This window comes from Bos indicus x Bos taurus, chromosome 4, assembly GCF_003369695.1.
Source record: "Bos indicus x Bos taurus breed Angus x Brahman F1 hybrid chromosome 4, Bos_hybrid_MaternalHap_v2.0, whole genome shotgun sequence".
Taxonomy (NCBI): domain Eukaryota; kingdom Metazoa; phylum Chordata; class Mammalia; order Artiodactyla; family Bovidae; genus Bos; species Bos indicus x Bos taurus.
In genome coordinates, this window is record NC_040079.1 from 12,474,050 (window position 1) to 12,499,512 (window position 25,463).

Consider the following 25,463-nt stretch of genomic DNA (forward strand, 5'->3'; position numbering starts at 1 on the left):
AAATAAGTCAAGGGGACATATTACAGAGTAGTGACTATGATTAATAATACTATATTATGTACTTGAAAGTTGCTAAGACAGTAGATTTTAGAAGTTTTCATCACAAGAAAAACATTTTTGTAACTACCTATGGTGATGAATGTAACTAGACTTATTTAGGTGATCATTTTGCAATATATGCAAACATCCAATCGTAATAATTTCCATCAGCATCATGGAGACAGTTGTTTAATCTGTTTTCATAAGTCCATGAAACTTTTGCCACCATGAATGAGAAATAATGTCAGTTATATCATAGTTGTCTCATTCTGCTTGGTGCCACCCTAAACCATCTTCAGACAGGTTGGTTAAAATTACAAAAATATTGGTGATGAAAATTTCAGGAACTTCAATTGATTAAATCTTGTCTTATTAGAAATCATCATAATATAAGAGTAAATATAAAGTTTGAGCAGTACTCAAAACCCATACCTCCGGTATAATTTGAACATTACTAATGAATTTTCTTCATTTGATCAAATCCTAAACTTTTATATGTTTGTTTACATTTACATAGTTTCTCGTTGAACTAATACTTTCTCTAACTTTTTCTCTTTACTTCTAAATTATTCCACAAGGAATTTAGAGATTATCTAAACTCTTGCTTCATCCATTGGCCTTAAAATTGGTAAGGTAGAATAATTTAACTTCAGTATTTTCTGTATTGAAATTTCAACTCTACTTTGGAGGATTTCTCTTATGACATAATTTTACTGTACTGTGTCCAGCTACTAGAAGGTAATAAGAAGTCATGTAAGTCTAAGTACATAAGCCAGAAAAAGATAAGAATGTAATTTTCCTACATTTTCTCTTCATTCATTAATATTCCTAGTTTTAAAAGATAGAGTTCAGTATTTTTTAAGAAAGACTAAATAATCTGATAATTTAGCTGTTGCTAAAGACAAAGGGTGGTTCAACCAGTCCATCCTAAAGGAGATCAGTCCTGGGTGTTCATTGGAAGGACTGATGCTGAAGCTGAAACTCCAGTACTTTGGCCACCTCATGCAAAGAGTTGACTCATTGGAAAAGACCCTGATGCTGGGAGGGATTAGGGGCAGGAGGAGAAGGGGATGACAGAGGATGAGATGGCTGGATGGCATCACTGACTCAATGGACGTGAGTTTGGGTAAACTCCGGGAGTTGGTGATGGACAGGGAAGCCTGGCGTGCTGCGATTCATGGAGTTGCAAAGAGTCAGACACGACTGAGCAACTGAACTGAACTGAACTGAAAGACAAAGGGACAAAAGATGCTCATTTCCAAGTGTCTTTGCCTTATAGAATTTGGACAATTACCATATTCATATCAAATTTCTCATTGGGAAATTTTTCTGAGTTTTTCTCTCAGCAAACCACACATTTTAAAAGAAAATCCCCAAACAACACTGTATGTACCCCTCACACAGACCTCTTCTGCAGAGCTCTGTACAAGGCACCCTTCACCTGAGCATTCCTCAGGCTGTAAATGAGAGGGTTCAGCAATGGATTAAAGAGACTGTGAAACAGGGACAGTATTTTCTCCTCCTCTTCTCGTTGATTGGAGTCTGGCACCATATAAACCAAAATGGCTATGCCAAAGAAGAGTCCAACCACACAGAGGTGGGAGGAGCAGATGGAGAAAGCCTTTCTGCGGCCCTCCTTTGACTGGATCTTCAGGACAGCGCAGAGGATACGTATGTAAGAGACTAGCATTAAGCACAGGGGCCCAACTAAGACAAATACAGAAGCAGCAAGGAGGACCACTTGGTTGATCCATGTGTCAACACAGGCCAGCTTGAGGACAGACAGAATTTCACAAAAGAGGTGTTTCACTTCCCAAGGCCCACAGAAGGGCAATCTTAGGAGGAGAACTGCATGGGCCAGAGCCAGAATAAATCCACATGCCCAGGAAGTGGTAGCCAGGACCCTGCAAGCTCTCCAGTTCATGATGACAGTGTACTGGAGGGGATGACAGATCGCCACAAACCTATCGTAGGACATCACCATCAAAATCAGGCACTCCGTAGCAGCAAACCCCAAATACAAAAAAGTCTGCAGTATGCATGGGACAAAGGAGATGGTTCTATTCTTGTTTGCTAAGTTTGCCATCATTTTGGGGACATTGTTGGAAGCATAGGACATGTCGATGATGGCCAGATGTGAGAGGAAGAAGTACATGGGGGTGTGCAGTCTCAGGTCCAGACAGATGAGTCCCAAGATCATGCCATTTGCCAGCAGACTGAAGATGTAAAACAGGGAGAAGATCCAGAAGAGAAGCTTTTCCATCTTTGCGCTGAGATGGAAGCCTACCAAGATGAATTCTGTGACCCATGACTGGTTACTTTCCATTCCTTAATGACAGCTTGTCAAGGAATGAAATGTGATAAGAGGAGTTAGAGGTGGAGGATCAAGGAAATTGGAGTTACTCATCTCAAAATGAGCTCAGACAAAGGTTGAGTCCTTGTCCTACGTACTCCTCAAAATCGATGAATATGAGACATATTTAAAGATAGAAAAGCGTTAAGAACTGTACAAAGAACTCCCATATACAAAAACCCAGATACAATGAATTTTAATATTTCTTTTATATTTGCCTTTTTATTCTCTTTTTCTTTCCATATATAACATGTTCTTTCTTTCTGAACCCCTTCAGTTTACATTGGAGACATGATGCATATTTACCTTAAATTCCTCATTTATTTCTCCAAGAGCAAAGATACTTATTTAACTTAACCACAATACAATTATTAAAATCAGGCAATTTCATATTAACATGATTTTTTAATTCATAGTTTTCTCTCGCTAGTCCTCCCACTCTTTAGTTTTCCTTCATTTGGAATACTCAATCTTTCTTTGGGTTTCATGACACTGATATATTTTAAGGGAATAAGAGTACTTCTTTAGTAGAGTGTTCCTCAAATGGAATGATACAAAATTCCCCATTTTTGATTCAGATTATTCACCCTCTTCAGGAAAAACATCCCTGAGTAGGTGCACGATATTAACTTGTCCCATTGTTGGTGACACTAACTCAGATCACTTGGTAAAGATGATTCATCACAACCATCTCCATTATAAAATCATTCTTTTTTTCCCCTAATGTAATTTAATGGAGCATCCATTAAAATTAATATGTAAATATTCTGTTCCTCATAAAGCTTTCAGCAACTCATTTGAGCATCTATCGATTACTTGCCTGATTCAATTATTAGTAATGATGTTTACAAAATGTGGCATTCCAACTCATTCATTGCTTTTATATATATGGGTTCTCAAGTTTAGTATATGGAAAAGTCCTATATCTATCTATCTGTCTCTATGAGTCACTTGCTCCTTGGAAGAAAAGCTATGACAAACCTAGACAGCATATTAAAAAGCAGAGGCATTACTTTGCCAACAAAGGTTCACGTTGTCAAAGCTATGGTTTTTCCAGTAGTCATGTATGGATGTGAGAGTTGAACCATAAAGAAGGCTGAGCACTGAAGAACTGATGCTTTTGAACTGTGGTGCTGGAGAACACTCTTGAGAGTCCCTTGGACAGCAAGGAGATCAAACCAGTCACTCCTAACAGAAATAAATCTGAATATTCATTGGAAGGACTGATGTTGAACCTGAAGCTTCAATACTTTGGCCTCCTGATGTGAAGAGCTAACTCATCAGAGAGACCCTGATGCTAGCAAAGATTGAAGGCAGGAGGAGAAGGGGACAACAGAGGAAGAGATGATTGGATGGCATCACTGACTCAATGGACATGAGTTTGAGTAAGCTCCGGGAGGTGGTGAAGGACAGGGAAGTCTGGTGTGCTGCAATCCCTGGGGTCACAATGAGTCTGACATGACTGAGCAACTGAACAACAACAAGTGCATCTGTATCTGTCTCTTCTCTCTCTCTGTTTTGTCTGTCAATATGGACTCATGATTTTTTTTATCAATGGATTACAACTATTTATTTATCATTACATCCTTAACTGTTCTAGATATGAACCTCAAAGTTCACTCCTTTGGCATTTTAATGTGTTCCCATAATTTTTGAGTACTTTCTTACTTCTGATAAGACGTTTCAAGCTGTTTTATTACATTTTCCACTTCAGCCATGGACACAGTCATTTCTCCAAAGAGATCTGATTACTTTTAGTAAAAACAAATCATATAAAGCAGTATCTGAATTTTAATAATTTTTACTTTTATCATGATATTTGCCAGATTTTTATGTCCTCATTGAAAAGAATCAACATTTAATTTGGGAATGTGCACAAATTGTTATAGGGAATAACTGATTCTTTTAATTACTTTGAAAATATATCTTACCTGTCTTCCCTTATGCTCTCAAATCAATTTCACTAAATTGAATAATAGTTTTGAAGAAAATGGTCTTGATATTATTCAGTACTTTTTTAAGTTAATATATATATATTTGTAACTGCATGTGTGCTAAGTTACTTTAGTCATGTTTTTTGTGATCCTATGGATTGTAGCCCACAAGGTTCCCCTGTCTGTGTGATTCTCCAGGCAATAATACTGGAGTGGGTTGCCATGCCCTCCTCCAGGGGATTTTCCCCACCCAGGTATTGACCCTGAGTCTCTTATATTTCCTGCATTGGCAAGCTGGTTCTTTACCACTAGCACCACCTGGTAAGCCCTGTATTTGTAACTAGTAGCCTGTTAATGACAATGTTTATACGATTTTCTTGCTTTTATTTCTATTCAAAAAAACCACAGATTTTTGAACATATTAAGAGTGTGGTTCCTGGTGTGAATAATGTCGTACCTACCTTGCATGAGTTTTTGACATTGTTTCAAAAGCTTCTTAGGAAAACATCGTGAAACTGTATTTAAAAGACTGAAGAGGTAGTACTCTAAAACATACAACCATAGATGATCATTGTTAATGTTCTGTATACATAGTCACACCATTTTACTGTACATCCATTTATATGTATACGTATATATATGTGTGTCAGTGTTGTTAGTTACCTATTTATTTCACTTATAAACATCAGGAATGATTTTCCATGTCTAAATATTTCTCTGTAACATACTTTGAATGGCTGCATACTGTTTCCTTGAATAAAAATGTTTTAATATTTTATCTCCTAATTAAGTTCATAAGTTATAACACTTTCATTTGTGTTTTTACTCTCCAGGTTCCACATGAAACAAACTGCCCTGATACCACTCTTCATATTTCCGTCCTGGATAGCTTTACATCTATATTATTAAGAACAAGAAACACAGATTTCTCATGTTGTATCTAACCTAGTGTTTTCTTCTCAATTCCAGTTTCTAACTTGAGAGAGATTCCTGTTTCTCCTATGTGATGGCAACGGTAATTATTTGATTCATTACAGTAAAAGAAAGATTTTTGCTTATACATGTTAAATAATTACAAGTTGTTGTTGCTCAGTCACTCAGTCATGTCTGACTCTTTGCAACCCCATGAACTGCAGCACACCAGGCCTCCCTGTCCCTCAGCATCTCCCAAGTTCATGTTCACTTTATCGGTGATGCCGTCCAGCCATCTCATTCTCTGACGCCCTCTTCCTTTCTGCCCTCAATCTTTCCCAGCATCAGGGACTTTTCCAAAGATTGTCTGTTCCCATCAGATGACCAAAATACTGGAGCTTCACCTTCAGCATCAGTCCTTCCAGTGAATATTTAGGGTTGATCTCCCTTAAGATTGACTGGTTTGATATCCTTGCTGTCTTAAGGGACTTTCAGGAGTTCTCCAGCACCACAGTTCGAAGGCATCAATTCTTTGGTGGTCTGCCTTCTTCACAGTGCGGCTCTCACAGTGGTCGGTGACCATTGGTAATACCACAGCCTAACGATACAGCTTTGTTAGCAGAGTAATGTCTCTGTTTTTCAACACACTGTCTAGGTTTGTCATTGCTTTCCTGCCAAGAAGTAATCGTCTTCTGATTTCATGGTTGCAGTCACCATTCGCAGTGATTTTGGGGTTAACATTATTTTTTGGAGTTAACATTACTTTCATACAATTAATACCATACCTTGTTAAAATGTTGCAAAAATATAATGGCATTTTATCACACATGGCTTACAGTAAAAGTCAATAGAGAAGACAATATATTCCCTCCAAGTAATTATGAGTTGTCTCTTAAAATGGTGGATATTATTTTAGTTCACACATTTTTTTTAATGCTTATAAGTATAGGATGAATTTAGTCATTCAGTCTCTAACCCCATTTTAAGGCTAGTATTCAGACGACATATAAAAGGGTTATTTTCTACTGTTGAGATTTGAGTAGATTCATATGAGGAGACTCCTCAGGCACCTGTTAAATGTGTAGGCTTTGTCAACAGTGAAAGTTAAAGGAGTTATATCTTCAACCCCATCACTTCATGGCAAATAGATGGGGAAACAGTGGAAACAGTGGCTGACTTTATTTTGGGGGGCTCCAAAATCACTGCAGTTGGTGATTGCAGCCATGAAATTAAAAGACGCTTACTCCTTGGAAGGAAAGTTATGACCAGTTTAATGACTAGTTATAACTAGTTTGACTAGTTTAATAAGCTAGACAGCATATTAAAAAGCAGAGACATTACTTTGTCAACAAATGTCCATCTAGTCAAGGCTATGGTTTTTCCAGTAGTCATGTACGGATGTGAGAGCTGGACTATAAAGAAAGCTGAGCTCTGAAGAATTGATGCTTTTGAACTGTGGTGTTGGAGAAGACTCTTGAGAGTCCCTTGGACTGCAAGGAGATCCAACCAGTCCATTCTGAAGGAGATCAGCCCTGGGATTTCTTTGGAAGGAATGATGCTAAAGCTGAAACTCCAGTACTTGGGCCACCTCATGCGAAGAGTTGACTCATTGGAAAAGACCCTGATGCTGGGAGGGATTGGGGGCAGGAGGAGAAGGGGACGACAGAGGATGAGATGGTTGGATGGCATCACCGACTCAATGCACATGAGTTTGAGTAAGCTCTGGGAGTTGGTGATGGACAGGGAAGCCTGGTGTGCTGTAGTCCATGGGGTTGTAGAGAGTCAGACACAATTGAGTGACTGAATTGAACTGAATATGTCATGTACATTTTTATGTCTCATAATAACTAATATGATTCTAGGTGAAGCAAGCTCAGGAAATGTTTGTTAAATGGATGATTTTCATTTTAATTCAAAAATGCATATTTCTAATATCTTCTATTGCCACCTTCAATTGACCAACACATGGCTTCTATTTTGTTAGAAAAGTTCATAGTTAGGATCTGATTACTGGCAAATGAAACAGAGACAAAATTACAGTTTCTTCATTTCCGTAAATGTGATTGCTTTTGGGGGGGGCGGGGTTCTGTGTAAATGGTATTAAGTTTGTGACATTGATTTTTGCTACAATGAAAGACCATAACTATATTACATAAAATGGAGATAGCAACATCTCTACTGAGAAATTCTTAGACACAGCTGAAATTCCTATACTTTGGCCACCTAATGTGAAGATCTGACTCATTGAAAAAGACCATGATGCTGGGGAAAATTGAGGGCCAAAGGAGAAGGGGGAAACAGGGGATGAGATGGTTGGATCGTATCACTGATTCAATGGACACAAGTTTGAGCAAACTCTGGGAGATAGTGAAGGACAGAGAAGCCTGGCGTGCTGCAATTCATGGGGTCCCAAAGAGTTGGACATGACTTAGCAACTAAACAACAGCAACAAGCACACATTTACTCTCTGAACATGAAGAACCATAATATTTGTTGAAGGTAACTCAGTCTATTACTATTCAGTAGGAATGTACGTTTATCACCTTTTGGTCTAGCTAATTTTGTGCCTGAATTAATAATTTTTAAATTTTTCCTTTTCATTACCATTATTATCATTTTTCTGTTAAAATTAAACAGCATAAAAATAAAATCGAATAAAGATTAAAACTCTTAAGCAGATACTGTACTGGAAGAAGCAAGAAAATGTCAGAAAAGTGATGCCCAAATCTTTGCCTTTCCAGTACAGTAAATAAAACAATAACAGCTCAGATAAGAAAAGGTTTGCATGGTCAGTATGAGTAATTCTGTCTACTGGGCCAGTCCTATAAGTTAGAAAGTTTCATGATCTATGGATTTTATTTATTTCTCCACCTCTCATTGGAAGTGTTGGAACTCAATCTATCTTCTTTATGACAGGAAAGTTATTTATATAAAATACTGTGATTTCAAATCTGATAATCATCACAACAGGGTGATACCCTAAGGATGGTTCTAAAAAAGATTAGATATATGGAAAACGTATTTCTTACATTATTTCAGCAAAGAAAAGATTTGCTGTAATTGTTATTAGAATTTTATTTTCTAAGGGAGGCTTCCCTGGACATCAATATCTTTGTTAGTTGCTCAGTCGTGTTTGACTCTTTGTGATATCATGGACTGTAGCCCTCCAGGCTCCTCTGTCCATGGAGTTCTCCAGGCAAGAATACTGGAGTGGGTAGCCATTCCCTTCTCCAGGGGATCTTCCCGACCCAGGGATTGAACCTAGGTCTCCTGCACTGCAAGCAGAGTCTTTACCATCTGAGCCACCAGGGAAGCCCAGCTGATACATAAAGTCATTTTATTAATTTGGCTGTTTCAGAGACAATGCCTGGATATAGAGCCTCTCATTGTCTGAGCCCCTTCTCATTGAGAGTGGGGCCAGCTTGAACCTCCACCACTCAGTTACACTGGGAGGTGATTTTGAGAGGGATGCTAAACACACACACACAGCTCAGTAGGCAGAAATTTCCTAAGGTCAGGGAGGGAGACATGCGTGTCTATTTTCCTACCTAAGATGCACAATATGAATGGGAGGAAAGATCACCCAGGGATGTCGTTCTTGTGCCCAGAGCCATGGTGGTGTCTGCTGCTGACTTGTCCTATCTCACCTACCTGTACTGGAAATCACCTCCCAGCATAAATCAATCTCTTCTACTCAAGGAGATGCTAGCTCTGGATTTCTCATAAGAATCTTCTTTGACCTAGAATAAAACCCCACAAGGGTGAGCACAGTACCTCTGAAATGGTTCAGAGTCCTGCTCCCTCAGCAGCTGTCAGAGGATTGAATTCCAGACACAGGATGGATTGCTTATTGGACTTGTTAAGGTTCTTCAAAGAACCCCAAGAGGCATAGGTTTTATTTTAGAATCAGATGAATTAAAAACATTCTGGAGTTTCTATTGAGAATTCAAATTCCCAGAAGGATCATAAGATACAACATATTTTTATCTTCTCTCTAAGGGGGAGTGGGGGAGGGATCCCTAAAATTTCCCTCTGCAGAAGAGCTAAGATTGTGTGGAATTGCCCATGGAGGAAAAATTCTAGAAAACAGTCGGAGCAGACACTAGCATCATACTGTCTCTACACACATTTTCAATATATCTAGAGTTATAAACCTGAGACAGATATCGTAAATTACATTGCCAACTCCCTTCAAGTGATTGGTTTTAAGAACGTATGCTTCTCTACAATCCCCATGAAAGTATACATTTAGATGGTTGAGAGATGACTTTCCATGGAGTCTGTTATGACAGCCCTGAGACAGAACAGATCCTCCATGCCAAGATGTGTCTTTGTCTGCTGTACTGGTGAATAGATATTAATGAGGAAGGATTCTAACAGCCAAAAGCAATAATTATAAAACCCTTCTTATGTTTTAAGAAAATGTGCCAGATGCTTTATATCAGACTGTGTATTCTTTGCAACCTCATGGAGTGTAGCCTGGCAGGCCCCTCTGTCCATGTGATTTTTCCAGGCTAGACTACAGGAGTGGGTTACCATTCCCTTCTCCAGGGGATCTTCTTGACCCAGGGATCGAACCTGCATCTCTTGCATCTCCTGCATTGGCAGACAGATTCTTTACCTCTACTGCCACCTGGAACTACATAGTTTAATATCATCATTATCTTTTTACTGATGTGGAGACTGAAGTTTAAATATAAATTTAAGTTAAATTATAATATACAGACATATAAATTATCAATATAATTGCATATATTAATATATACTATATATATACTTAGATAAATAAATTATTTAGGGAAGTTTTTGATTCTTTAAGTGGGAATCTCTGAGAACTTTTCCAAGGGTCTGTGGGATCAAAAATATTTTTATAATAATATTTAGACACTTCTTGCCTTTTTCACTCTCAGTTAGTAGAGTTTCCCAGAAGCATCATGACATATAATAGTGCAACACACAGAATGTAGAAGACGATATAACAGCTAGATGTCCAAACATTTAGACATTTTTCAAAAATGTAAAATATAGCTACTGTTTTAACTGTTTTTTTGTCCTGTAAAAGATATTTTTCATAAAAATACAGTATATTATCATATAATAGAAATAGTTCTAAATGAATTAAAAGTAAATATTAAACAAATTCTCAGTTTCTATTATGACATATATCAACAAAGATAGCCACATAAATGTTTGTATCAGTAATTTTTAAGAGTTCAAAGGGGTCCCAACCAAAATGTTTTATGCCCAAACTTTTTTGATGCCCAATCAAAAAGATTGAACTAAATGATAGATTAGCAATGGCCAGAGTTGGAAAATAAAGAATTTTATCTGATACCAAAATGTTTTTGTTTTCTATTCCTGCTGCAACAAATTAACACAAGTTTAATGGCTTAAAATAACATACCTACTGTCTCACAGTTTCCGTTGGTCAGCCATCCTGGCCCTGGTCGGGTGGATTCTCTGCACAGGCTGAAATCGAGGGTGTGGCTGGATCTGGAATCCTCATGTGAAGTCCTTGCATGAGGTGAGATTCATCTTCACACCAGAGCTCCCTGACTTCCTCCACTGCTGAAAGTTGTAGAAAACTCTCTGCTGTTAGAAGTGAAGTGAAAGTTGCTCAGTCTTGTCTGTCTCTTTGTGACCCCATGGATTATATAGTCCATGGAATTCTCCAGGCCAGAATACTGGAGTGGGTAGCCTTTTCTTCTCCAGAGGATCTTCCCAACGCAGGGATTGAACTCAGGTCTCCTGCATTGCAGGCAGATTCTTTACCAACTGAGCTATGAGTGTTAGAAGGCTCACCTGATTGGGTCAGTTCAGTTAAGTTCAGTTCAGTCACTCAGTCATGTCTGACTCTTTGCGACCCGATGGCCTGCAGCACACCAGGCTTCCCTGTCCATCACCAACTCCTGGAGCCTACTCAAACTCATGCCCATTGAGTTGGTGAGGCCATCCAACCATCTCATCTTCAGTTGTCCCCTTCTCTTCCTGCCTTCAATCTTTCCTAGCATTAGGGTCTTTTCCAGTGAGTCAGTTCTTCGCATCAGGTGGCCAAAATATTGGAGTTACAGCTTCAACATCAGTTCTTCCAATGAATATTCAAGACTGATTTCCTTTAGGATCGACTGGTTTGATCTCCTTGCAGTCCAAGGGACTCACAAGAGTCTTCTCTAACACTACAGTTCAAAAGCCTCAATTCTTTGGCACTCAGCTTTCTTTATGGTCCAACTCTCACATCCATACATGACCACTGGAAAAACCATAGCCTTGACTAGACGGACCTTTGTTGGCAAAGTAATGTCTCTGCTTTTTAACATGCTGTCTAGGTTGATCATAACTTCTCTTTCAAGGAGCAAGCATCTTTTAATTTTATGGCTGCACTCACCATCTGCCATGATTTTGGAGCCCCCCAAAATAAAATCTGTCACTTTTTCCATTGTTTCCCCATCTATTCACTATGAAGTGATAGGACCAGATGCCATGATCTTAGTTTTCTGAATGTTGAATTTGAAGCCAATTTTTCACTCTCCTCTTTCACTTTCATCAAGAGGCTCTTTAGTTCTTCACTTTCTGCCATAAGTTCTTCTTCATTTTCTGCCTGACTGGGGCAGGCCCCAGGATAACTTCCATTTTTTGTTGTTTAGTCACTAAGTTGTATCTGACTGTCAGTGCTAAAAGATAGCCTCCATGCTTCACATCAATCGATTTGTAAAATCCCTTCTCAGCAGTACCCAGATTAGTGCTTGATTGTTAATCAAAGAAAACCAGATATCTCAGGGAATTTAGTGCTTTTCTGTGTATGAGAAGATGGAAGCTGGGCTTACTGAAATAATTTCTTTCATATGCACCTAATCTATCTGGGGCCACTATCCTGTTTTCACATCCTGAACTTCCTTTCCTCAAGGCTCACTGTAGGGAGGGGCTACAGTCTGATGGCTGTTATAAAGCAGGTGTTGTTCTTCCTTTTGGGTTTCCTCCCTGGGCTCAGAAACTCACATTTGAAGGCCCCAAATCGCTGATGACTGTGACATTCTTGTTTACCAGTATGGCAGGAAATATTTCATTTCACAATGCCAAACATTTGGAGGAATGAGTGTAGGATAAGAGTAACCTCAAAGGAACATGCATATCCTATAAAGTCATGATACACATTTTCACATTTTTGTACTATTTTGACTATTTTTTCCCCTTTGAGCTTATAAGTTTATGCAAAATTATTTGGCATAGAATTGAGCTGATGGCTAGCTAAATAAAGTTCTTCTTCAGGCCAGCCATTTTCCATTGGTATTAGATTCTGAGGTGGCTTTAACCTAATCTCCCAATACATTTGATCATCAGTATCAATATCAATGACTACCTATTTATATAAGGTAGTCAAATCTTTGCGATTTCCCTGGTGGTTCAGTTGGTAAAGAATCTCCCTGCAATGCATGAGACTCAGGTTCGATCCCTGGGTGGGGAAGATCCCCTGGAGAAGGAAATAGCAACCCACTCCAGTATTCTTGCTTGAAAAAATCCCATGGACAGAGGAGCCTGGTGGGATACAGTCCATGGGGTCACAAAGAGCCAGACACGTCTGAGTATCTGAGCATATATATATTTGAATCTTAGTAATCAGCCAGTGCTAAACCATATTACTGTCATGGTACAATTCAGTTTTCATTTCAGAACCTATCAGTAACAATCAGAGGTCTTTGCCTCTCCAACAGATCTGGCACTTGTCCATATACCAGATTAGCATTATGGACAAGTGTCATTACAGTTAGCCATGACTCACTTATTTCTGGGTTCCAAGTCAGTAGGGGACAAAGCCAGTTACCCTGTCTCAATTTAGAGGCTTGTACTAAAGCTAGCTTCTTTTGTAGGCTGTTATATAGTGGGGCCTGCTTCTCTGCCTGCCCCACCATGAGGAGGAGGACACAGTGATATTCAGACTAACTGTACTACAGGTATGCCTTCTTCTGATCTACTCTTCACAGTTGAGCATACACTCATTATGTTTCAGCGAAAATTACAAACACTGCCAGAGGAACTAAGTTCCAAGGTCTGTAAGATCCCCATAACTGTGTTCCTTTGGCTCCAGCAACTAGAATGGAAGGGCTTTGTCTCATGGTTACTTTAGTCTCCATCTGGATCAAAACTGTCAAGAGGTCTTGAGTAAGGGCTGAGTGCTAGCAGTATCCAGCTATATTTGCTGAGTCTGTCTGATCCATTTCACTAAGGTCTCATTCTATTTCCAGGCTGACTCTTATCCCTTACTTTTTTCCTAGAAGAGAATTCCCTCTAATCTTCTCATTCTAGTTAAAAATATATATATTTTTTTCACCTGGCTGTCACACCTCATTAAAAGTGAATTCAGCATGTTCGGTGATGCCTAGATGGCCACCTTTCTCTTTTAAAGCCATTCTTTGGTTTTGTGGGACAATCCACCATGCTGTGGTTATCACTGTGTATTAATAACATGAGTACAGTTACAAGTATGTTTTGCTACCCCCAAAATATTGGGTCCTCCATATAGGGCTTGCTAGCCTACCTAAATGCAATTTAGTCTGAACATGCTTCAAGGCCTTCAAAAATTTTCCTCTTTTCAGGGTGGGGCTATTTCTCAAGAAATTCACACCTGCCATGTGAAGTCTATAGTTTATTCCTGTCGGAAGCCCATTGTCTCTCCTCTTCTGTTTTAACAGCTTTCCATCCACAAAAATGGAGGTGATGAGTATCTGTGCATAGTATACCGTGGTCTGCTAGGAATGAAACTAATATACTTTGTCCACTATAACCAAGGACCTTTCTAAGCATTTGATCATCAAGGTTTATAGTTAACACAGTGATTGATCAGCTGAAAATTGTGTTACATGGTCTAACGGCCACAAGGAGAATGGGTCTCAGAAATTTTCTTCCCAGTGAAATCTTTTCTAATAGAAGCAACCTGAAGAATGAGAATCAAAAGTTACTGCTACACAACTAGAGTTCCATTCAGTCACCAACAATGGATCCAGTTTATCATCATATCACAAGACCAACATCTTATCTCAAATCATAAGACCAGCCAGTACAATGGTGCTCATGGATTGCATGCTTCCATCTGACCTTGTTAAATTCCAAAAGTAGGGTTGGTGTTGGCAAACATATGACTTCCCATTTTTGTGCATCTGGCATAATTGTGTTAAGAGACAACATCACCCTCCAGCTGTGAGCCTCTCTCTTAAAAAACATACAACCTAAATGGTGCAAGTTCTGTTTTATGTGGGGACATTTCTGAGGACTATAGCCTGAGAAAGGCAATCTGTCAGACAACTCCAAAAATGTTGTCATCAACTAGCCACAAGCCCTACAGCTGGTGGTGCGTCCTGAGGGCAGCTCAGGATGGAGAAGAACAAGATACTGGCTCTAGATACTTCAGATGCAAAACCAAGGGATGATTACAATGAGCCCAGACTCTTGCATCTTCTTATATGAAGAAAAGCACTACAGTCATTAACTTAAAATGTTTTCTTTGGGGTAAAATTTTTTTTTTTATTTTGCCTTATAGATCAGAGATTCATCATTTCATGAGCATGAAGTTTGCAACTGAAAACTATTCTTTCTTTTTTCAGATAACTTCATATATTTCTTCTTTAATATATGTTTTAAGTAAGACAAATGCAAGTCAGAAATGTCCAGTTCTTTTTGTGAGAAGATAGCGAAAGATATTTCAAATCAAATTGCAGATCAATTTGTCAGGGGAATATTTTAATACCAGGGAATTGTTAAAAACTGAGAGAAAAACTGCACTTAGTTGTATGCAATTCAGAAATGGGGATGTTGATTTTCAAACCGAGAAAAACCAAGAAAGCAACAAGAAAACAATAAAGCATACTACTGTATAGCACTTGTTATTTCAAGAAAGAAGAGAGGCCAGAAAGACTTAAAATGAGATTACTGAAAGTAAGATAGCGTGGGTTCAAAATATTAGAGAATTCTTGCCTTGAGAATTCTCCTGTGCATTCAGTCTACCTGATTTCCTTCTTTACATGGTTAAGATTTATCTATTATAAGAACTCCAACTTATTCATATAAACCGCTTACTTCAGGGTTTCCTGCAGAAATGCCAATAAAGGCAGTAGTTTAACCTTCCTCCTTATGCTGTCTTCTGCCTCCTGACCACCAGCTGTGTCCCCCATGTGACCCCACATGGTGGGCCATGTCTCCTGTCCCCGACCTAAATGTATAATAAACCTTGCTTTTGTCTAAGCCTTTCCTTTGTCCCCTCCTGTGATCAGACTAACATTTTCAAAAAGTACATGGTCTGTAATTTGTATTTCTTTTTTTTTTCAATCATGACTTTGACAAGTAGAATAATTAATTTTCAAAAAATCCAATATTTACCAATTTTTCAAATTTTATGTCTTGTACTTTTTGGATCATCTCTAAGAACCTATGCCTATCCAGGGTCATGAATAGTTATCTATTTTATTTTCTAAGGTCTATATAGTCTCTGATTATATGTTTAGGTCTATTGTTGTTGTTTTTCAGTGGCTAAGTCATGTCTGACTCTATGCAAACCCATGAACTGCAACACACCAGGCTTCCCTGTCCATCACCAACTCCCAGAGCTTGCTCAAACCCATGTCCATTGAGTCAATGATGCCATCCAACCATCTCATTCTCTGTAACCCCCTCCTCCTCCTGCCTTCAATCTTTCCCAGCATCAGGGTGTTTTCTAGTGAGTCAGCTCTTCACATCAGGTGGCCAGAGTATTGGAGCTTCAGCTTTAGCATCAGTCCTCCCAATGAATATTCAAGGTTGATTTCTTTAGAATTGACTGGTTTGATCTCCTTGCTGTCCAGGGGACTCCCAAGAGTCTTCTCTAGCACCACAATTCAGAAGCGCCAATTAGGTCTATAAGTAAGTAAGTAAATGAAAGTCATTCAGTCATGTCTGACTCTTTGCAACCCCATGGAATATATAGTCCATGGACTTCTCCAGGCCAGAATACTGGAGTGGGTAGGCTTTCACTTCTCCAGGAGATCTCCCAACCCAGGGATCAAACCCAGGTCTTCCACATTGCAGGCAGATTTACCAGCTGAGCCACAAGGGAAGTCCAGTTAGATCTATAATATGCTATAATATTGTAGCATTACAGCTAAAGGCAAAAAATGCCCCTACCATATTTCAGGGGCTTAACAGGTGGCGCTAGTGGTAAAGACCCACCTGCCAAAGCAGGAGACATAAGAGACGGGTTTGATCCCTGAATTGGGAAGATCCCCTGAAGGAAGTCATTGCAACCCATTCCAGTATTCTTGCCTGGAGAATCTCATGGACAGAGGAGACTGGCAGACTATAGTCCATAGGGTTGCACAGAGTCAGACACAACTAAAGAACTTAGTGTGCATTAACCATATTGCAGAGGGAACAAAGTTCCTCCTGCATGTTGCCCTTTGATATTCTTCACATTAGCCTGGCCTTCCACAGCACTCTCCTAAAGGCAGCTTTGACCTCTTTGCTCCTCAAGCTGTAGATCAGCGGGTTCAGCATGGGGTTGAAAAGACTGTAGAACAGGGAAAGGACCTTCTGCTGCTCCTCAGGGTGGCGGGACTTGGGGGCCATGTACATGATGATGGCACTGCCAAAGAAGAGCCCAACCACGCAGAGGTGGGAGGAGCAGGTGGAGAAGGCCTTCCTGCGGCCCTCAGCGGACTGGATCCTCAGGATGGCGGCCAGGATGCACACATAGGAGCCCAGCACCAGGCAGAGGGGCCCCAGTAAGATAAAAACACAGGCCAAAAAGATGACAACTTGGTTGAGCCAGGTGTCAGCACAGGCCAGCTTGAGGACAGACAGGATTTCACAGAAGAAGTGGTTGATTTCATGAGGCCCACAGAAGGGCAGCCTCAGAAAGAGAACTAAGTGGACCAGGGCCAAGAGGAAGCTTAACACCCAGGATGTGATGGCCAAGACAGTGCACACTCTCCAGCTCATGGTGATAACATAATGGAGGGGGTGGCAGATGGCCACATACCTGTCATAGGACATCACCACCAAAATCAAGCACTCTGTGTGAGCAAAAGCTAGATACAGAAATGTCTGCATAATGCAGGGAACAAAAGAGATGGTTCTTTTCTGACTCACAAGATTTGCCAGCATCTTGGGGACATTGTTGGAGGCATAGGATATGTCGATGATGGCCAAGTGTGAGAGAAAGAAGTACATGGGGGTGTGCAGTCTTGAGTCTAAGCAGATAAGCCCCAGGATGACTCCATTCCCCAGAAGGGTGAGGGTGTAGAAGAGAGAGAAAAGTCCAAAGAGGAAAAACTCCAGTGCTGAATCGACCTGGAATCCCAGGAGGGTGACTTCTGTGATCCATGTCTGATTGCCTCCCATGCTCCTGGGTAGAGACAGAGAAGCCGCCCTCTGGGACAGGAAGGTCAGAGCTGCAGGGAAATCAAGACACAAAATACCTTCTGAGTGTAACAAAGTGAGCATTTGGAAATGTATTACTTTGGATGGATTTCCTACAATTTATTGTTAGATATAGTGTTAAAACTAATTCTGTGTGCTCATATTTATCAGAAAAAGTTATCCTTGTATCAAAGAAATAATAACATATATATGTAACATTTATTATAGATAATAAAATGTAATAGGATGTATTATTATATACTCTACCTAACAGAATGCACATTTGCATGCACACATACAAAGTTTGGGAGAATTCAAGTTTTCTGGCTTCCCTTCAAGGCTATGAGTCTTGATTATTAATGCAGTTAGAAGAAAGAGAACCCTGACAAACCATCTCTAAAAAGAGAGTGTTTTGTTTTCTAGGCTTGCCTGTCTTCTTGGTCCAAGATATGAAGTTATTAGGGTCCCCTGTTCTTTATATGTTGCTTTGGTTTACATATCCCTTTACTTCTCATTTGCTTTTATATCCACTAGCTTCAGATGTGAAGTCCTTAGAAATATTTGATAACTTCTTAAAACAAATTGTTCCTTGCACAGGAATAAGTAAAGGCAAAATCTTGAGCAAAAAGGATTTGTTGAGTTCTAGGTACAGAAAAAAAAAGTCCAATATTCCTGAATCATAGTGACAAAGAGGCTGTAAATATTCATTGTTATCTTACTGATATTTTAAACAATTTCAAACTGACACAAAATTTATAAGTTGGAATGCATTTAAATATTTGGTTATTTCTATAATAGAATATTATATAGCCATTTAAAAGGATAATATAGACTTTTCTATTGCGATAAAAATTTTTCCACATAAAGTCAAAGCATGCGGAGAAGGCAATGGCACCCCACTCCAGTACTTTTGCCTGGAAAATCCATGGACAGAGGAGCCTGGTAGGCTGCAGTCCATGGGGTTGCTAAGAGTCAGACACGACTGAGCGACTTCACTTTCACTTTTCTCTTTCATGCATTGGAGAAGGAAATGGCAACCCACTCCAGTATTCTTGCCTGGAGAATTCCAGGGACGGCGGAGCCTGGTGGGCTGCAGTCTATGGGGTCACACAGAGTCGGACATGACTGAAGCGACTTAGCATACATAAATGTATTTGGGATCTATTTGCATACATGAAGGAAAACTCTGTAATTGAAACACGAAACTCTTTACATTGATTATCTCTAGAGAGTAGGATTATATGGGAACTTACCTTTTGAATATATTATATGGTCACTGTTTGTTTTTTAATAAATGTGCATTACCAAAAAAAGACATTTAAAAAATCTGCTGTGTAATACAGAAGCAAAGTTACACATTTTTCTTGCTTATTCAAAAGTAGTACTCAGGAAGTTGTAACAGGAATGTCAAACCTGAGCAGATTCTTAAAGGTTTAAATGGAGGAAATGAGTCACCATGTTACGTTAACTGAAAAATAGTTAACATATGACAGGAAAGAGGAAATTAAAAATTTCAATCTCATTTTTGTTTACTGAGATATTTTTTCTGAATTGTCCTGATAAATATGATCTTCCATTGAGTCAAAGTAGAAAAAGATTTCAAATCAAGTTGAAAATTACTTCAACATCCACCTAAATGTGAAAAGGAGCACGAGAAAAGAACTGTTTTGAAGTTGCACAGGAGAAAAATATTGACATAATTGATCACTGACATGAAATTGCAAATTCCAAAGACATTTGCCCTCTGCCTATGAGTTCTGTGTCTCATCCCACATGAATCTGGTGTTTCTTTTAGAAGGAGGTGGTCTATTACACTAATTCCAAAGGGTCAACACTTTACTGGATCTCTGAAGAAATGGCAGCAAATTATGCTCAGTAAGTATCTCACCAAGTCACTCAAATGTTATTAACTAATTTTTAGCTGATATATTTTTAGCTTTTATTAATTGATTTATTTTAAAATTCGTGCAAACAGAGCATAGTTAAAGGATATGTATCAAATTTCTAATTAGCAGATACAAAATGGGAAACTGTCTAATTTTCTGGATGGTACAAATTTAATGACAGAATAGAATTTGGCACTTTAGGAACATATCAAATATAGTATTAATAGGTCTAAGACTCAGGCTAAATAGGAAGGCTCAGGGAGCTCTTAATACCTGAGACTTCCAGAATTATGGATATTTTGTAAATCTTTAAGACTCTTTTTGAGTAAGCAGTTTCTGTCATCAAGGAGAGCAAGGAACAAAAGCATTAACAGAAAATTATATAATGAACTTCAGAAAAAGTCTCATATGCTTGTCTTTACTGTGGCCCTTGATGCAAAGAAATAATTCACTGGAAAAGACCCGGATGCTGTGAAAGATTGATGGCAGGGGGAGAAGAGGACAGGATGACAGAGGATGAGATGGTTGAGTTCTCATCACAGACTCATGTGATGTGAGATGGCATCACAGACTCAATGGACATGAGTCTGAGCAAGCTCCAGGAGATGGCAAAGGACAGGAAGCCTGGTGTGCTGCAGTGCATGGGGTTGCAAAGAGTCCTACACGATTTAACAGCAAGAGCTAATAACCACACAGAAAGCTGGAAAAACTAAATTTCTTTCCAAAGAGAATGTTTAAAGGAGTTATGGGAGATCTCCAGAAAGGGAAGGTAGGTAAGAGCTTGAAGAGGAAGGAAGAGCAGGCTGAATCAGGACCTGAGATGGATCCTGGGGGAGCAACCAAGGCAGAGCCCAGTGGGCTCAGCTGTGATGTGATGTCTGGGTTCCTGCTGCACCTAAAAGGGGCCTCGGGAAGCAGGCACAGGGATGCTTCAGTATCAAATACGCAAGTCAGTAGCCTCCTTTCCCCAAATGATTAGAATTGTTTGAGTTCATAATTGAAATAATCTGCAATTATAGAGCAGAGAAGGTGATGGCACCCCACTCCAGTACTCTTGCCTGGAAAATCCCATGGACGGAGGAGTCTGGTAGGCTGCAGTCCATGGGGTCGCTAAGAGTTGGACACAACTGAGCAACTTGACTTTCACTTTTCACTTTCATGCATTGAAGAAGGAAATGGCAACCCATTCCAGTGTTCTTGCCTGGAGAATCCCAGGGGCGGGGGAGCCTGGTGGGCTGCCATCTATGGGTCACACAGAGTCGGACACGACTGATGTGACTTAGCAGCAGCAGCAGCAATTATAGAGTTTTACATATAATATTTTGGTTAAATATTTTTGAATGAAACCAGTAGCCTAGAAAAAAATTTTTATTTTCAAATGTCAGCAATAATTAATAAGGCAAATATTTCTTAGTGGAAATGCTTCCTTCATCAGTTATGAGCTCCAGACAAACCATATGTAACACTGGGTGTAGAAAGGTTGTGAGGAGACAGCTCTACAGTGGTGGCTGTCTGCTTAAACTATTAATGATCGGGACCTTTGTGAGAACAAGATAGAAAAAATAGAATAAAGAAAGCAATTTTCTCCCCTTTAAATATGCAATGATTTCTTGCATTTTTAAAATGATAGTTCAAGAAGTCAGATTTTTCTTTCCTCTGAGAAAACTCCTGTGGCAGAAAGAGAGACACGGGAAATGAAGATGCCTTTAAGGGTCCACCCTGCTGCACCTTAAGGAAAGTGCGCTGTCCTGCACAGAATGAGGGAAAACATATCATGGATACATCACTTTGTTCTCCCATAGCAGGAAAATCAGCAGGGACTGAAAAGACCAGGGTCCCTAAATAAGGATGAGGGCAGACCATCGCACCCATCTCCACTCTGCAGGGGAACCAGGTGACCCTGAGTCACTGATTCTCAGCCTCATTGTTTTCATCTGGAAGCTGGTGAGAGCAGGGTCTAAGGGGCTTATGTGAAGAATAAATAGCACTAGCTGGTACACAGTAGGAGTTTACCAGATGTCAGCAGATACTAATAGTATTAAAGACAGCACAAAATTCAAGGAGAATCTAAATTATTGGGATTGGTAATTAATATCAATCATGATATTGTAAAGTCATCCACACTTGCTTTCCTTTTTGGTTATGTTTAAGTAAGAAAACATATGATTTTAATTTCATTTGTATTGATGTTTTATATGCTGGTTTTTAAGTTAAAAAGGATTTTAAAGAAATAGAAGAATCTTTAAAGTAGCCTCACTCTTGGACTGAAGAAGAAAACACAGGTTTTAAAACTCAAAATGCAGCTCAGCTATACCAAATATACCAACGTGAGACAGAGAGTAAACCCTATGAAATGAAAGGGGGCCATGCTTAGGATATTTTGCATCGACCTGAAGTAAAAGTTTTTACTGATTACTCTCTCAGAGTGAGTGCCCTGGGGCTGACAAAGTCAAAGCTCTGGGGCAGGACAGATTATGTAAGTCTTCTGACTTACTCAGAAATTACTTACCATCTGAATTACTTACTTCACCACTCAGCTTGATCCTCATGAGTAGCATAATGTAAAAAAAAAAAACAAACTTGGATTCTCGGCCTGACTATCTGGGACCTACTCAAAACTTTGGCAGGCAAATCTTGTACCTCTCTGTATCTCTCCATTCGTCAATTCCCCCATCTCATAGGAGAGTTGAAAATTTAAATGAGTTAACTCAAACAAGACACTTAACAAGAGTTTAAGCATATATTATGAGAGATTTGAAAGCCATTATTGGAGAGTAAGTTTTGGATCCAGTCATCATAATGAGACATTAATATCCTATTAAAATAAGGAACAGAGAGTGTGTACAGCAACAGATACTGGGCTTTTCCAGTAAGAAATGTCATCTCTTGCCTGAATACATGAGAAATGGAACCTGTTTGGCCAGAAAATATTTTTGAAAGTCCACAAGGGCAGGCAGTCAATACATGGGAAAGGAAGACAAAGCTACTGGCCAGCAAACCACTTACCTCTGCCTTCAGGATTGTTTCATTTGTAGAAAAGGCATTTGAGTCACATGTCTGTGAAGTTCATTGTAGCCCTTGAGCCAGATCATGCACAGCATGGATGACTAGCTGATCCCTCTTCTCTGAAACAGTCATGAGGAAAACCAAGAGACACCACAGCAGGACGGTGAAGGAGACACAGACACAGGTCTTGGAGGTCAGAGGAGTCAAGGCCACACCATGGGGAGAGGTAGGGGTCCTTAGAAATGCCCAGAGGATCTTGTAAAGAAAGGCTTAGGGTACACATAAGGCATTCAGACCCTTATACCGGGACCAGTCATTTCATTCCTCCTCCTTTCTCATTTCCACCTGAAAACCCTTTTCACGACTAATGAACTCTCTAGTCTAGAACTCTCTAGAACTCAAAAGTGGAATCTGTGTTCTTCTCTTCAGCATGGCCTTGGAATACTAGGATAGATTCTCTTCCACAGGGACCTCATCAGGAGGTGAAGCCCAGACACACAACTCTCAGCAGAGAAGTTTATGATAGACTTGCCAGGGCTTTTACCTTCGTTTGAATCCAACCTTTTTCTGCAGACATAAGTCACGATCAGCGTACAGAACTGTGTATATCACCTCTACTGATCCTCTCCCTGGAGAGTTTAGTGTTTGTTTTTTCCTATCGGGGCTTCCCTGGTGGCTCAGAGGGTAAAGCGTGGTTTTCCTATCTGTAAGTGAACCAAGGAATGCATTTCCCATTTTTATTCATTAAGTTCTTTCAGGATACCATGGGAATTGTTGTGTCCAATTGCTTGGGATTTGTGTGTGTTTGTGTTTGGAATTGGGTGAGTCGTGATTTCTCTGAACTGTATAACACTGGCAAAGAAACTAGAAGATTCAATCTCATGTTATAACTTGATTTCTTTCAATACCACTCTAATGGCAAAAAGTGAAGAGGAACTAAAGAGGCTCTTGATGAAGGTGAAAGAAGAGAGTGAAAAAGATGTCTTAAAACTCAACATTCAAAAAACTAAGGTCATGGCATCATGTCCCATCATGTCATGGTAAATAGATGGGGAAAAAGTGACAGATTTTATTTTCTTGGGCTCCAAAGTAACTGTGGACAATGACTGTGGCCATAAAATTAAAAGACAGTTGCTCCTTGAAAGACAAGCTATGCCAAACATAGACAGCATGTTAAAAAGCAGAGACATCATTTTGCAGGCAAAGGTCCATATAGTCAAAGCTCTGGTTTTACAGTAGTCATAGATGGATGTGAGAATTGGACCATAAAGCAGGCTGAGCACCAGAGAATTGATGCTTTTGAATTGTGGTGCCAGAGAAGACTCTTGAGAGTCCCTTCGATAGCAAGGAGTTCAAAGCAATCAATCCTCAAGGAAATCATCCCTCAATATTCATTGGAAGGACTGATGCTGAAGCTTAAGCTCCAATATTTTGGACACCTGATTCATAGAGCTGACTCTGGAAAAGATCCTGATGCTGGAAAAGACTGAAGGTAAAAGGAGAAAGGGGTGGCAGAAGATGAGATAGTTACATAGCATCACTGACTTAATGAACATGAATTTGAACAAACACTGGGAGACAGTGAAGGACAGGGTAGCCTAGTGAGCTTCAGACCTTGGTGTGCCAAGGAGTTGGTCGGGAGTTAGTGAACAGCAACAACAACAATACAAGTATATGTGTAACTGAATCACTTTGCTGCACACCTGAAGCTAACACAACATTGTTAATCAGCTATACTCCATGGGTAAACCTATGACTGATTCATGTTGATATTTGGTAGAAACCAAAAGAATAGCAAGAAGAGATAAGAAAGCCTTCCTCAGCGATCAATGCAAAGACATAGAGGAAAACAACAGAATGGGAAAGACTAGAGATCTCTTCAAGAAAATTAGAGATACCAAGGGAACTTTTCATGCAAAGATGGGCTCGATAAAGGACAGAAATGGTATGGACCTAACAGAAGCAGACGATATTAAGAAGAGGTGGCAAGAATACACAGAAGAACTGTAGAAAAAAGAGCTTCACAACCAAGATAATCATGATGGTGTGACCACTCACCTAGAGCCAGACATCCTGGAATGTGAAGTCAAGTGGGCCTTAGAAAGCATCACTACGAACAAAGCTAGTGGAGGTGATGGAATTCCAAGTGAGCTATTTCAAATCCTGAAAGATGATGCTGTGAAAGTGCTGCACTCAATATTTATGTCAACAAATTTGGAAAACTCAACAGTGGCCACAGGACTGGAAAAGGTCTGTTTTCATTCCAATCCCAAAGAAAGGCAATGCCAAAGAATGCTCAAACTACATCACAATTGCACTCATCTCACACACTAGCAAAGTAATGCTCAAAATTCTCCAAGCCAGGCTTCAGCAATACATGAACCGTGAACTTCCAGATGTTCAGGCTGGTTTGAGAAAAGGCAGAGGAACCAGAGATCAAATTGCCAACATCCGCTGGATCATGGAAAAAGCAAAAGAGTTCCAGAAAAACATCTATTTCTGCTTTATTGACTATGCCAAAGCCTTTGACTGTGTGGATCACAATAAACTGTGGAAAATTCTGAAAGAGATGGGAATACCAGACCACCTGACCTGCCTCTTGAGAAACCTATATGCAGGTCAGGAAGCCACAGCTAGAACTGGACATGGAACAACAGACTGATTCCAAATAGGAAAAGGAGGACGTCAAGGCTGTATATTGTCACCCTGCTTATTTAACTTATATGCAGAGTACATCCAAAGAAACGCTGGGCTGGAAGAAGCACAAGCTGGAATCAAGATTGCCGGGAGAAATATCAATAACCTCAGATATGCAGATGACACCACCCTTATGGCAGAAAGTGAAGAGGTACCAAAAAGCCTCTTGATGAAAGTGAAAGAGGAGAGTGAAAAAGTTGGCTTAAAGCTCAACATTCAGAAAACGAAGATCATGGCATCCGGTCCCACCACTTC

At 39.6% G+C, this 25,463-nt stretch overlaps 2 protein-coding genes across 2 annotated transcripts; both read right to left on the bottom strand.

Moving 5' to 3' along the window:
- Positions 1-1,435: 1,435 nt before the first annotated feature.
- LOC113891821 (olfactory receptor 2A2-like) lies at positions 1,436-2,365 on the bottom strand. Its single transcript, XM_027540299.1, has one exon. It carries the CDS (start codon positions 2,363-2,365, stop codon positions 1,436-1,438), a length of 930 nt encoding a protein of 309 aa, XP_027396100.1.
- A 14,303-nt stretch (positions 2,366-16,668) lies between these two features.
- Positions 16,669-17,601, bottom strand: LOC113891822 (olfactory receptor 2A14-like). The gene has a single exon (XM_027540300.1). The coding sequence runs from the start codon at positions 17,599-17,601 to the stop codon at positions 16,669-16,671; it is 933 nt and encodes a 310-aa protein (XP_027396101.1).
- Positions 17,602-25,463: the final 7,862 nt, after the last annotated feature.